The sequence below is a fragment of the Paramisgurnus dabryanus genome, chromosome 15 (genome assembly GCF_030506205.2).
Source record: "Paramisgurnus dabryanus chromosome 15, PD_genome_1.1, whole genome shotgun sequence".
NCBI classification, from domain to species: domain Eukaryota; kingdom Metazoa; phylum Chordata; class Actinopteri; order Cypriniformes; family Cobitidae; genus Paramisgurnus; species Paramisgurnus dabryanus.
In genome coordinates this window covers 30,767,508-30,782,491 of record NC_133351.1, presented here as the reverse complement: position 1 = coordinate 30,782,491, position 14,984 = coordinate 30,767,508, and the positions used below count along the sequence as shown (strand labels likewise).

Genomic DNA, 14,984 nt, shown 5'->3' with positions numbered 1-14,984 from the left:
TCCAGGTCTTTAATGCGGCCCACCCCTTCAAACGAACCATTTCTCCAGACAGCCACTAATCCATGTTACAAAATAGCGTATTACTTATTGCCTTTGATGTTTTTGAATGTAAAAACCACGCAAATATTATAAGTAGACCTCAGACAACAGTATAAAACAATAAAATTGACAGGTTCATTCATTGCCCCTTAAAACATTTCTTGTATTCATCATTTACTTTTGTAAAGACACGTTCAATTCACTGTCTTCTGGTATTTTTTATTTCTTTAACTTTTGTCATTTTTTACATAATGGTTAGAGAGTCAGGTTTGTAACCGAAGGTCGTTGATTCGAGTCTCACGACTGAGGTGCCCTTGAGCAAGACATCTTATCCCTAATAACTAAATTCTCACGTATCGTTTTCTGAATACTGAGCTTTCGGACATACCATTCATTAAGCATACTGATTTTGCCTATTACATAGTATAGTAGTACACGGTTTCGAACGGAGGGAGTGTTCTCATGCCAGTTCTGTTTTGTGATGCTACAAAATAGTTTTTATTCTATGAGTGCCTCTTTGTTATCTTTTCATGTTACAAATGATATCTTAACAAAATATGACTGACCTTGATCATATAGGGGTGCTATTACGCACCTGTCACAACGTTTTGATTTTGTTTTTAGGTGTACAAAAACAGCTTTTCATACCTTCGGCAGTTTGACAGCGGGTTCACGGCATTCTTCCTCTTCCTCACTGTCCGAGTCTCCGCTCTGCACAGAATTGCGTGAGGCCAGGGCCAACGTGGCCTCCTTCTGCTGCCAGTCAAGCACACAGTGCCGCACATTACAGTAGACGTTGAATGCAGAGGGGTTGCTGTGGAGTTTGATGTCCGGCACTGGAAAGGCCCCATCGAGAACCTCTGCCTGCAAGGAGACATAAGGAGGAAAATTAGGGAGGTATACACAAAAAGTGGAAAACCTGTGGTAAAAGGCAGTGGTCTCAAATACATGTACAGTAGTACTACAGGCCTTAGGGGATAAGGTACTTGCGACAAAGAATAACCACACCTCCATTATCTATGAGCCTGGGTAAAACTGATATTATTGATAAGGTGCCACATGTAAGACTAACCAGAATAGCTGTAATATTAAGAGTAAAACTTTCATTTAGTTTGAACTAATATATTGGTGTGGGCAGTGTATCTCCAAACTACTATGTCACCGCAGTTACATTTATTCAAATGCAAATGTGCATTATAATTGTGAATGTGTGTAAGCATATGTTATATGAATGTATGAATACATGAATGTATACATATTACATCATGTGTAAAGCTTAAAAACCTAATGAATTTATATTAAATATATACATATATGAAACGTGCATATACATATACATACACACACACACATACATTTTAAGAATGATATAATAGAGAAGGTCATTCATTTTTAGACCTAGTGACGTCAGACGCCAACCCCACCTCTGTAGTCATTAGGTGGCCACACATATCTTAGTCATGGCTCATAGCCTAATGGACTTCCTGTAATTCCCTACCCGTGTGCAAAGAACAGTCTGGTTAAAGCAATATCCCGCTAGCTAAGACAAAACAACTGGGTTTCTGATGGATCTCACACATACCAAAATTTTTCATCTAATCTTGAGCTCTCTGACTAGCAATAGAATAAAGGTCACAGTCTTCACTTTCTTTAAACGTTTTCAAATATTAAAATGTCAAATAAAAAAGATTTAAATGTCAAAATATAAGTAAACAAAGCGTACTCAGTGATGTGCTGGTGAGGAAATTGTGCCACAGATTAATTAAAGGCAATTAAGATTAAGGCAATGTCCACACCGGGCATGTCATGGTGAATACACAGTATTAGGGCAAAGCCAAAGAAGCAGCATGATGTGCATGATGTTGAAGCATCAGCAGTGATGGAGGTAAATAGACAGCAACTTCTATATATTCTATATGACTCCTCAACTTGGCCTTTCTTTGTTTTTACCATCGCAAGTGGACATGTGTTACGAGGAAATGCGACGGGAGACAGGAAAATTTGTTAGTTAAGGTGGTAGGGTTGGGTGGGTGAGCGGGGCCGAGGGCGTGGCAATCAAAGGGGCGGGGCGTATGCGTCATGATGAAAATTAAAATATTTTAATAAAATAAATAAATAAAATATTTATTTTTAAAACACTCAAATAAAACTTAATTTTGACAAAAAATGAACACATACTAGATTATTAATGGAATAAATGTTTTTACTTCTAACGGGAATAGCTGCATGATAAAGTGAAACTAAAGGGTTAATAAACACAAACTGAAGCAGATGTTGTAGAAAGTCTGTCGAACAATGATAGATAGCTCGAAGATTGTACAAACTGATTATTTCCCACTATTAATGACATTATTTTAAAGGAGTGTAACTACTGTAGCATGTAAATAATGCACATAAATAAAGTGAGCAAGAGCGCTCAACAATTATATCTAACAGGCACGTGAAACCTTAGCAGTTTGCTCAAACAACAAAATCACCAGCTAACTTACTTTAAATTTGCAAAAACTATAGACTAATACAATAACAGGCTTAAATAAACCCAAACCATAAGTCCACTTACAGTTCTCACGGACACGCGTTTTATCAACTGGCTATCCTCCAGACATGACGGACCACGTCTTATCTCATTTTGGCTGTGTGGTCCGCGTGCACGCTCGCGGTGTGAAGCGCGTCTGCGCTATTCTCCGAGATGTTTTATCAACTGGCTAGTTATCCTACAGACAGTGACGGTCCAGACAATGTCTTTCTCATTCCTGCCGTGTGGCGCGCGTCCCCGCTCACGGTGTGATGCGCGTACGCGCTATTTTTTTTGGACGACCTAGTTAAGGCGGTAGGGTTTCCAAGCTTGGGCGGGCCACCTTAACTGAAATATGCTGCGGGAAACCCTGGGAGGGGTTCTAGCGGACCAATTGCAGTGTTTGGGGTCCATGTAGTAGGACGCATTGTTACATTTTTGGTGAGGTTCGGGTCAGGCTATGCAGAGCTACACACAGCCTACGGTGTAGGTCCTACGTGGATCTATAAATTATCCTTCTTTACTTTGATGTCAATACTGAATACTGAATATTTGCTCAGGACTGATTGAAAAAATTGTGCACGGTATATCACATTAGATCAATAATTAAATCAAACATCATAATTCCCATAATAATTTGTGCAAAGCTTTATGGGTAGAAAAAGGTGAGAAGTAGGGAAGACACGGTTCATGAAAAAAATCCAAACCGTTCGGTTGGCTTGTCTCGGTTTGGAGCGTGTGTGTGTCGCACGGTTCGACGGTTCATGGCATGCGCAATTTATGTAGCCTCGTGCCCTGTATAATGTGCATAAAGTCAAATTCAGTTTGTGCATGATTACATGATATAACTTTTTTAATACTGTATCCTAAATTATGGATAATTACTACATTAATAAGATAATATATTTCTGGAGTGTTAAAAATTAAACGAAAAAATAACAACAAGAACCATACAGAACCGAGGCCATTAAACCGTAATACGAACTGAATCGAGGGTTTGGTGAACCGTGCCACCCCTAATGCTTCAGGGCTCCAGACTAACTTTTTTCACTAGGAGCACAGTGGCCCCCAACTGAAAATTTTAGGGGCGCAACCAGAAATTTTAGGGGCACACACCGTAAATCAACATGCTAACCAAATATTCACATTTCTACTAATTTCCACTGTATTACTAATAAATACTTTAATGATAGATGCAGAAAGTACAATGTGCTGTTTCAAATTCAGTGTCACATTTTATTGTGCACTTTTGGAAAAAAAGGTCAAATTTACTGGTTGCACATGTGCAACTGGATGTAAAATTCAGTGGCACACACTCAAATTTTAGGGGCAAAATGCCACCATTTGGGGGCAGTCTGGAGCCCTGTGCTTAGGACGTTTGTGTTGTAATAATGTACAGGGTAACTTCAGATATAAAAACGAAGTCTTGTAAAGTGATATTTTATCATTAAAATCTGATAACATACATTGATTTAATAGAATGTTTGGGTATACCAACATGGCGGCGCTGTGGCTTCACAAATTCAATTGTGACGTCATGCGCAATCCAGTCATTTATATAGAACAGTGGTGTACACACATTCAAAGCGCACACACACACACACATAAAGTCACATCTCAATATTAGAAATATATATGAGCTAGGCTAGTAGTTTTTGGTGTCATAACCATATTTATTAAGGTTATATGGGTCAAAAACAATAAAAACAACAATCATGCCTTTTATATTGTAGTGCTTTTTTGTGATGGGGAACCTAAAAATCTGAACCATTGGCCCAACCTTGCCAGCAAAAAAAAATCCTTAGCATTGAACCCTGGAAACAAATTGAACTAACATTAGATAATAAAATTGAACCGTTTTAAAAACAAGGGGTCTCGTTCATTAAACATTCGTACGCACATATTTGTGCGTGAGATGTGCGTACAGATGTTTTCATGAACAAATTGTGATTTAACAAAAACTTTCGTATCAAAATTACTTCTAAATGTATGCAAATATTCAAGAAAAACTAAAACCATTCCTACGCAATAATCATGTACGATATAATCAAATACTAGGCTATGATTATAATGTTTATAATAATGTTTATATATAAAATTAACATGATTATATTTTATATTATACTGTGTACTGAATTATATATTATCATACATGACCTATATTATTATTATTATTATTATATACAATATACTATTAAAAAAAATTGCACATATAAAAAAGATGCACGTAATGACAAATTTTCACGCTTTCCTTCCACACTTTATAAATCTCTATATGAAAGCGTCTGCTTAATGCGTAATGTAAACATCATGGTAATGTAATGAGAAGTCCAAACGTCAATCACTTCTGTCGATCTCCTTTCGGTTTTATTTTAGATACAGATGCGCGTGTCTGTCATACACTAACGTTATCCACTTTTGCAAACAACATCAAACACTTTTATCAGCCATCCAGCTTTCAAGAGAGAGACCTGATAACACTTGCGTTTCTTTCATATCTCAGATCATGTTAATATTTCAAATCAGAGGTGGGAAAAACTAACTCAAGTTCCTTAAATTCATCAAACAAATGCAAAGACATTTGAGCAGTATGTCTTCGAGCGATCTCCTTACTGAAGAAACTCCACCCATTTGTTTATGAGCAAACAAAGGCACAGAGTTCCTTTTAAGGATGTGGCAGAGAAAGAGGAAAAATATAAGTGAGCTCTTTCTCCTTATCCAGCTGGGTTTTACAGTGGAGGATTTTTACTGCATATCCCCCCCACACTATCTACAATCACATTATTCTCTCGTACCCCTGCCTGTGAAGCACTCACATCCACTAGGGAAAACAGAGTGCCTGGGAAAGGATATCCAAACACAATCAGACATTGCCCTCACACATGGGAAGACAATACACAATATCCAATTTAAGACATTCTGGGTCTTTGCCCATTTTCTGAGCATTGTTATAAGCCACATACTCGATAGTGAGACAAACCCTGCTGCCAGCTAAGGTATAAGTGCTCAGCGGAGGAGCTTGAGGAAGCTGTTGTCATGGAAACATGTAACACATGAGTCGCCAAGCAACAGCCAATCGTGACCCCGCCACTCCCAACATTTTTAATATGTATTTGTTTACTAGGGATGCTCTTAAAAGGATTTTTGTTGGCATGATCGGCCGATACCAATGCCCGATACTGATTCTTCAAGCTGACATGCAAGCTAGTGTTGGGCGATATGCCCCATTTAGAGATCATCCTAATGTCAGCCTGTGAGATCACCGATACACGATAGTATCGGGGTGGGGCAGTAGTTTACTCATTTTTTTATTTGTTCATTTATATTATATATATATATATACACACACACATACACACAGCACAGGCCAAAAGTTTGGACACACTTGACTAAAATGTTAACTATGATCTTAAAAAGTATTTAAGCTGAAGGTGTATGGTTAAATGCTTAAAATTACTTTTGTAGACAAAAATATACCTGTGCCAATCAGATTAATGTTTATTATTAGAAAACTTACATTTTATTTTAAAATATTATTTTTGAAATAGATGACTTACACTGAATATTGAAGAAAAAGCAGCCAATAAGAGCCCAGATTAAATATGAACTCCTTCTATACTCTTTAAAATTCATCCAAAATTGAAAATGTAAGAAGCTTCTTAAAAAAAATGACACGCCAGGGTTTCCCGCAGCACTTTTCAGTTCGGGCGGCCCACCTAAGCTGGGATACCCTACCACCTTAACTAGGTTGCCCAAAAAAAAAAATTTGCTGCACAAAAGGCTGTCAAGTGCATCTCGGAGAATAGCGTGGAAGCGCTTCACACCGCGAGCGGGCATGCGCAACATGGCCGAAATGAGAGAAAGACATGATCTCACTGTCTGGAGGATAACTAGCCTGTTGATAAAACATTTAATTAATTAATAATCTAGTATGTGTTCATTCTCTGTCATAGATTCTTCAAAATTGAGTTTAATTTGGGTGTTTTAAATAAAAATATTTTCATCATGACGCGCACGCCCCGCCCCTTTGATTGCCACGCCCCCGGTCCGCCCACCGGAACAACCCTACCACCTTAACTAACACATTTTCTGCGGGAAACCCTGCACACATACATGGTTCAACAATTTCTAGGCAAAGGGGTGACTGCACTTCCAATAATAAAATATAACAGAGTTTTGGTTTATTTTGCATGCTTTTCGTCACCAACATAATTTCCAAAGTTGCATTTTTGTGCTATGCCATAGTTTGGATGAGTTTATTATTATTATGTTATATGGAATAATGTATAAATAAAGAACGAGGGAGTGTGTCCAAACTTTTGGCCTGTACTGTATATATAAAAGAGGCGTTGTGCTGCATATTAGGACTGGCGCGCTCCAATGGGTTTGGCACGGTGTAATAATAAATTGCATTCAGGAGCACTAAGATGACAAAAGTTAATCAAATAATTGGTTTATGAGATTGGGGAATTAAGCGAGTACTGATCGAGTCATTTATTGCGATGATCGACAGATACCAATCTACGGCCAATAGATCAAAGCATCAGTATTGTTTACTTGCATCTTCTCTACTCAAAAGACTACAATCACCTGGCAAGAAATTTAAAGGTCACGTTTTTTCTGATCCAATGTTTCAAACTTTATTTAGTGTGTACAGGCCTGTATTTCCTGGTTGAATGATGTCAATATAAGAGTTTTTGACTAAACTCCGCCCACAGGAATAGTACGTTAGTCGCAGCTTTGGATCAAACAGCTCTGCTAAGCTGAGCTAATGTCGAATCATAACACACTAAACAAGCTACACAATCAGAACTCGATACGTATTTCTGAAGGAGGGACTTCATAGAAGAAGGAAGACATCAGCCTGTTTTTAGGACAGTGAAAACAGCGCTATACAGATAAGTAAATTGTGTGAAAAATAATGTGTTTTTACACGTAAAACATGAACACATGTTATATTGCACACTGTAAACTAACCTTTAAACATAAACGACACATTAACATTATGACCCATAAGCCGTTATATCAAATTATAGTTATATTATGATGACTGTTATTGTAAAGTTTTAACCCAGCAGCAACAATTTGTGTGCTTTTTAGGCATTTTAGCCTTTTTCAGGAATGGTAAGAGGTAAAAAACCAAGCCTACATCATATGCAGCAATGGGTTTGCAATTAAAATCGCTAGTATAAACCTATTTATATGTCAATTATCTTAATAAAAAATTACACAATCTAGAATTATTTTAAACATCTAATGCAGAAGAGTATGTCGTCTTTTAACTTCCAATATAAAAATGAAACTGAAACTCATTCAATTCAGTGCAAACAAAAATGAAACAATGAATTTAGAGTCTTACCTTTGTTCTTGTTTTCACTTTTGATTTGACTTTTTGGCGCCTTTTCAGCTTCTTCTTGCTCAAAGGTTTCTTTCCCCTGGAAAAGATTGAAGATTGTTTGTTTCATGGGGTCTTGCTGTTTAAGCAACAAGAAATGAAAATAATATTATTTTCATAGTATTTTGCCAAGTAAAAATCAACAGTTCAGCTAAAAATGAAACTCTTGGCATCGTGTACTCACTCTCACACCATCCCAAAGATGCATGCTATTCATTTTTACTGTAAAACACTGAAAGGGGATTTTTATAACTACGTCCAGCATCTCCTATAAAAAGTCTTCTTGAGCAATATAATAGCTGTGTGAACACCAGACCATATATGAAATCAAGTTGACTGTACGCCTATTTTTAGACAATGCTTTTTCTTTGGTGTGTGTGGTTACTATGAATTGTCATTGTATGAGAAGAGGCGGCATTAATACATATTACTCATATCTTTCGGCTGTGTTCCGTAAAAAAAACAAATGTAAACATGCACTTTAATAGGCACATATTTCAGAAGCAATTTTAAATCTGAAAATGTGCAGCCAACTCTGCAATAAACAAAAATGATGGCCTTTTACATTTTAATTTGCTTAAATAGAAACTACTAATATGAATCATAAACAGGGTTTGCCAATGGGCACTAGAGAACTAGCAAATCTCTCTTACAGAACAAGAAGGCCACCGGAATCCATTATTAAGAGGATCCTTATATAGTTACCAATGCACACAATGGAATGGATTATGAACGATTAAATACTTTGAAAAGTGAAAGCAGAGAGGCTGCCTGGAGGTTGGGAGAGGTTTTCGCTGCTTTGCATGCCGTTAACCCTGCTGACGTCACTCGTGCACGGTGGAAGTAAACATTATTACAAACACCACTCTAACTTAAACCAACTAATGTACAGATAACGTCTATGTAAAATACTGGGCCAATGACGACACCAGTACCACACTGCTAATGGAGACTCCTGAGAGACAGCACGTCATTGTTATGTGCGCTTCTCTCCAACTACAGCAGGGTGACGTAAGGCACAACAGAACCAAGCCCACTCGATCTAAACGAGATGCCCATATGAAAATATATTGATGTATTGACAGATTTATATATTGCTGAATAAATGAAGTGGCTGACTAGACTATCAATAACCTCCCTATATATGCTAGTATTTGTCGAACAAGATGGATAATGCACCCTGGGCCATGTCTGGATATTTTAGAAGCCTTACACCGTTTAAAATCTAGTCATAAAACAAATTTGAGATGAATGGTTTGTTGTTTACATTCATTCTTATTTGCATAACACATGTATACGCCTAAATATAGCGTGGAAGATATCTTGCATTTACTTTAAAGCCAAATAATAATAACAACAGCTGAATCTAGAAGGATTAAATGTGTGATCAAACTCGTTCACGGCGTTTACTACGTTAAATGATTCAAACCATCTGCTCTCTATGGCTAACTTACATCTCATGGGTTGCTTGTGCAAGGTGTCTCAGCAAATCTGTTACAGTGGACATATCTGTGACAGCGGAATTAAAACGTGCTCAAATAAAGAAATACAAACTGAACTATAAATAGCAAAATAATAAAACTGAGCTGAACGGAACCAAACAAATGTTTAGCTTTACCCGCTAATGCGATCTCGCTAAGGAAGTTAGCCGCTAGCTAACCACTGCTGTTTTGGCTCAAACGAACTCGGGTTTGAACCCAATGAATCGAGAACGTTTTGTTTACAAACACACCCAAGTCGCGTGCCCTCACGGTTCGGGTTCTTATCCCGAACCGGGTTGTTAAACGACACCCACCTCCCGAGGTTAAGCCCTTGCTCTTTGTCGTTGATCGCAGTGGTGTAAATCCTCCGGTACCTCTCCGCCAGCGCTCGCCCTGAGAGAAGAAGCTGGTAACGACTCCGACAATCCGACCGAGCCCCCATAACGGGACAAGAGCCCATCCCTGATCCAATCGTTCCGAAATCGCTTCCAGCCCCAGGAATGACCCTGACACCCAGCCCCATGGAGTGGGATGAGGTGGACAGGATCCCACCGGCACCCGCTGCCGCAGCAGCACACATCATCGTTTAGGGGAACAACGCATATATTGGATTACAATGTCAATCGGCAGAGCTAAAAGTGACAAACGGGCTCCATATATCCGATCCGCAAACGCGCAAAACCCCCGGCGGATTACATCCGAGTAACTCCGATCAATCTGCGCCTGCGATGCAACGACGTTGACGGTTAGCCGCTCTGCTGCAAATGCGAAATTATGCGCTTCCCCCGGATCCGAATTCAGCCTTTATTTCCTCGACTGCAAGCGATCAGGCCGAACCGAGCTTGCATGTTCAAAGGCACGACGTGAAAGGAATCAAATGCGTGAGCTGACGTCCGTGCTTGGCGTTTGATCCTGGTGTTTTTCTTGACCCTGTAAAGACAGCACCTCTAGCAGCGCTGCCATCTTAGCTTCACCATCCTTCCCTGTTCATGTCGCTGACTGTCAAGCATGCTGGGATACATTCCCATCCACAGCAGACGCGGGACACGTGTCGAAACCTAGCGCGACCCCTACCTAGACAGCATTTTTGGGCGTTGACTAAACATTTTGAACGGGACGACAAAATGCTGTCTAGCTAGGGAACTCGATGTGTTTTTACGCGCAGCCGCTGTAGTAATGGAGAAGGCGTAGGCTTTAAGCTTTAGATGCGGGTTTAGATGCTTTTACATTCGTTTCTTCTTTCAGAATTTGCAATTACAACAGCGTTCTAAAAATAAATTTAGCATGTTACTGATATTTGATCATTTACATTGACCTCACAAAGAGACATCCAATATGGATACGTTTACGTTTTTTATGACCTAGCAATACCAAGGGCCATGAATTTCTGCAATTTGTCTAATATTATTCAGAATCAGTAGAGTTATAAACTGTCATGTCATTAAAATCTTTTTTGTATCTCTTACATTTTTATTATCCAAATTTCATTTAATTCCAGAAAATGTTTCTGTAACTTTCCACAGTTGAAATACCATTGGAGATTTACATGACATTTACATGACATATTCTCTATTAAGGGTGCAAAGAGTGCATTGAAATAATATGTTAAATAGTTATTTTATATTTACATAGAATGTAGTATGTTAGCCTAGAAATCTAGACGCACCCTAGCGGCCGCAAAATATATTTGCTGCCAGGGTTTAGTCTAGGCACTCACAATACACTTAAAAGCTCCAAAAACCAAAATTTGGTCAGGCCAATCACATCGTGTGTAGCGTCTGTGGGGCGGGCTTAACATGATGACGACATAGCTACGACGGTTCCTACTTAAAAACAAAGAATGGCTGCTGCTGCTGAAGAACAGCTTTCTTTTGAAGCGGCTTTGGCCGCGACTCTGGAGGACTTAGACTTATGTTTTTCTTTGAGAGAAGAGCAAATAACCCCACTGAAGTCCTTTTTAAGCTAGAAAGATGTGTTTGGAGTTTTGCCGACTGGTTACGGTAACTACGTCACCTTCTTCGTTGCTCTGATTGGTCATAGCGCTATCCTATTGCGTGCAGAGGCATTTTGAGGGACAACCTTATATCCCGCCCCTTGCATTGAGCCGTTTGTGTGAAGAGTTGCCAGACCTTACATCTTGATGTAGGTCTGGCTAACCAGGCTAGTAGTATGTACCTTTATTAAGTGAAATTTTTTACATGTCCAGGTTCATGAATAATAATGTTGAGCTCTGCTCTGATTGCTTTGCTCTGCGTCTCATGCCAGTAGCTCACATTAGCAGTGGCGGCCGGTGACTTGTTTTTTCGAGGGCGCTCGATGTATACTCACCTAAAGGATTATTAGGAACACATTTTCAATTTCTCATTAATGCAATTATCTAATCATCCAATCAAATGGCAGTTGCTTTAATGCATTTAGGGGTGTGGTCCTGGTCAAGACAATCTCCTGAACTCCAAACTGAATGTCAGAATGGGAAAGAAAGGTGATTTAAGCTATTTTGAGCGTGGCATGGTTGTTGGTGCCAGACGGGCCGGTCTGAGTATTTCACAATCTGCTCAGTTACTGGGATTTTCACGCACAACCATTTCTAGGGTTTACAAAGAATGGTGTGAAAAGGGAAAAACATCCAGTATGCAGCAGTCCTGTGGGCAAAAATGCCTTTGTTGATGCTAGAGGTCAGAGGGGAATGGACCGACTGATTCAAGCTGATAGAAGAGCAACTTTGACTAAAATAACCACTCGTTACAACCGATGTATGCAGCAAAACATTGTTGAAGCCACAACACGCACAATCTTGAGGCAGATGGGCTACAACAGCAGAAGACCCCACCGGGTGCCACTCATCTCCACTACAAATAGGAAAGAGGCTACAATTTGCACAAGCTCACCAAAATTGGACAATTGAAGACTGGAAAAATGTTGCCTGGTCTGATGAGTTTAGATTTTTGTTGAGACATTCAGATGGTATAGTCAGAATTTGGCATAAACAGAATGAGAACATGGATCCATCATGCCTTATTACCAATGTGCAGGCTGGTGGTGTAATGGTGTGGGGATGTTTTCTTGGCACGCTTTAGGCCCCTTAGTGCCAATTGGGCATCGTTTGAATGCCACGGCCTACCTGAGCATTGTTTCTGAGCATGTCCATCCCTTTATGACCACCATGTATCCATCCTCTAATGGCTACTTCCAGCAGGATAATGCACCATGTCACAAAGCTTGAATCATTTCAAACTGGTTTCTTAAACATGAGAATGAGTTCACTGTAATAAAATGGCCCCCACAGTCACCAGATCTCAACCTAATAGAGCATCTTTGGTATGTGGTGGAACGGGAGCTCCGTGCCCTGGATGTGCATCCCACAAATCTCCATCAACTGCAAGATGCTATCCTATCAATATGGGCCAACATTTCTGAAGAATGCTTTCTGCATCTTGTTGAATGAATGTCACGTAGAATTAAAGCAGTTCTGAAGGCAAAAGGGGGTCAAACACAGTATTAGTATGGTGTTCCTAGTAATCCTTTAGGGAGTGTATGCAGCCCATCGTGTGTGGTTGGTCATTTCAAAATATGCGCGTCGAGTGATCCTATGTGCATCACGTGTCTTGTCAAAATAAGTGCCTGCTGCAGATGTGTCTAAAGGGTTTATGATAAAAGAGATGCTTGGTTTGCCAGATGCTCACATAATCTCATGCGTAATCAGAGTTTACTGTTAAGGGAGTGTCTTGCGTATATTTTATGAATGTGAGCGTCTCCTTTATCATAAATAGTTTTGACGCGTGTGCAGCAGGCACTTATTTTGACAAAACACGTGATGCACAAGGTTCACATGACGCAACAAACACATATTTTGAAAACACAAGCAAAAAACATGACACTCCGAACACATATTTTGAATTTGTGCCCCTCGAATGAGTAGTCACAAGCCGCCACTTCACATTAGTAAACTGACCTTAAGGGGTGGTTTCCCGGACAGGGATTATCTTAAACCAGGACTAGGCCTCAGTTTAATTCGGAAATATAACTAGTATTAACAAACATGCCTTACTAAAGTATTACCTGTGTGCATTTTGAGGCAAAACAAAGGACACTGATGTTTTCTAAGATATGTCAGTGCAAGTTGTTTTTGGTTTGAACAGCTCTTATATTTATTTTAGTCTAGGACTAGTCTAATCCTCGTCCGGGAAACCGCCACTACAGATTTTGAGAAACAACTATTTGGAGATTGTTAATGGACGTTTGTGGGGTTTCTTTTCCAGTATGGACCTGCAAAACATAACTGAACATCAGTAGTAGAATTTCAGCCTAAACGTTAGCATAGCCTATAGCATTAATTAGCATGTAGCGCTAACTCAACAGTCACAACTTTGTTTTTAGCATTTTAACAACTTTGTAATTAATTTAATGTGTAATTTATGTTGGGGGCGTACATATTGACTGTACAGTTTGAGTGGCCATTCGTGCCAGATCCGCCGGACACGTCTCGAACAGGTTTTCGAGTGCGTTCTCCAGAAGTCACGTTGGTCGACCGCATACATCATCAAGGTTTAATATTTTGGGTTCAATTTCAGAAAAGCAACCGCTAAATTGGGAGAGCCTGAGATAAGACACATTAATAACTGTCTCCGGTCTAAAGAAGGTGGGCCTAAAGTGCTTACTTAACTATTAAACCGATAATAACCTATGCTAAACTAATTTAATCTTGACAAATATATCATTGGAAAGATCTAAGAGTGTTTTTTTTTTATTCCATCACAATTTTGCAAAAAGAAAGACATAGAAAGTAATTTTGTAAAATGTGACAGGCCCCCCTATTTATAATTGGATAGGTCTAAGAATGACGTTTTTATGTTTCAAAACCATTTTGGGATAGAAATGATGTAGTGACAGTCATTTTGTTACATGCCTTACAGATTTGCCCACTAGTTCATAACACAAATATCCCATATTAAACCTGAAGAAATCTTGAAATCCTATTTATCACTGAAAAGTTGAGAATGTAGAGAATGTAGTTTTCATATTTTAAGGCCATTTAAGAATAGAAATTATGTAGTGACAATGATATTGTTAAATGTCATTGACCCCATATGAATAGGGACAGTAATTGACGTGGAACATTTTCACTTTTATAGTTTTACTATAAAACTTTACTTTTTTACGTTATTGCAATATTTTATTTATTTTGCTATAACTATTTATTTTATATTAACAGCTCCAAACACTTCAATGAAAAACGTTAAAATGCCTTCTTAAAAAAACGACCAAGATTAGGCTTCCAGACCAAAGAATGGCAGATTTAGGCTATATTAATTTGAAGGCTTATGTCACTTTTTAACCCCCACTCAAAGGGGGGGGGGGAAGTTAAGGGGTTAAGACATAAAACAGATAAAGCTATGTAATACCTAGATAATGCAGGAAAACATAAAAATTTGTATGGTTATGTCCACACACAAACATAATGTATATAGTTTACTGTGGGCTGTATAAAAACACAGTGTACGGTATATGACAGCAGTATATTCACAAGATCAAAAAAAAATTTCAGTTTAGTTCC

The 14,984-nt window shown here is 38.8% G+C and overlaps 1 protein-coding gene across 17 annotated transcripts in view; it reads right to left on the bottom strand.

The window, feature by feature from the left end:
- The window catches only part of mycbp2 (MYC binding protein 2), a 106,138-nt gene extending 95,649 nt beyond the window's left edge, over window positions 1-10,489 (bottom strand). For 12 of the 17 annotated variants that reach the window (XM_065293049.2, XM_065293051.2, XM_065293052.2 and 9 more), the window contains exons 1-3: window positions 9,745-10,488; window positions 7,914-7,989; window positions 688-903 (exon numbers count right to left, since the gene is read on the bottom strand). In XM_065293049.2, coding sequence (XP_065149121.1) covers window positions 688-903; window positions 7,914-7,989; window positions 9,745-10,013 — 561 coding nt within the window. In that variant the 5' untranslated portion in view covers window positions 10,014-10,488. Of the gene's footprint in view, window positions 1-687; window positions 904-7,913; window positions 7,990-9,744 lie in introns of all 17 variants that reach the window. The other 5 variants (XM_065293061.2, XM_065293062.2, XM_065293069.2 and 2 more) reach the window with 2 other exon arrangements.
- Between the last annotated feature and the right edge of the window lie 4,495 nt (window positions 10,490-14,984).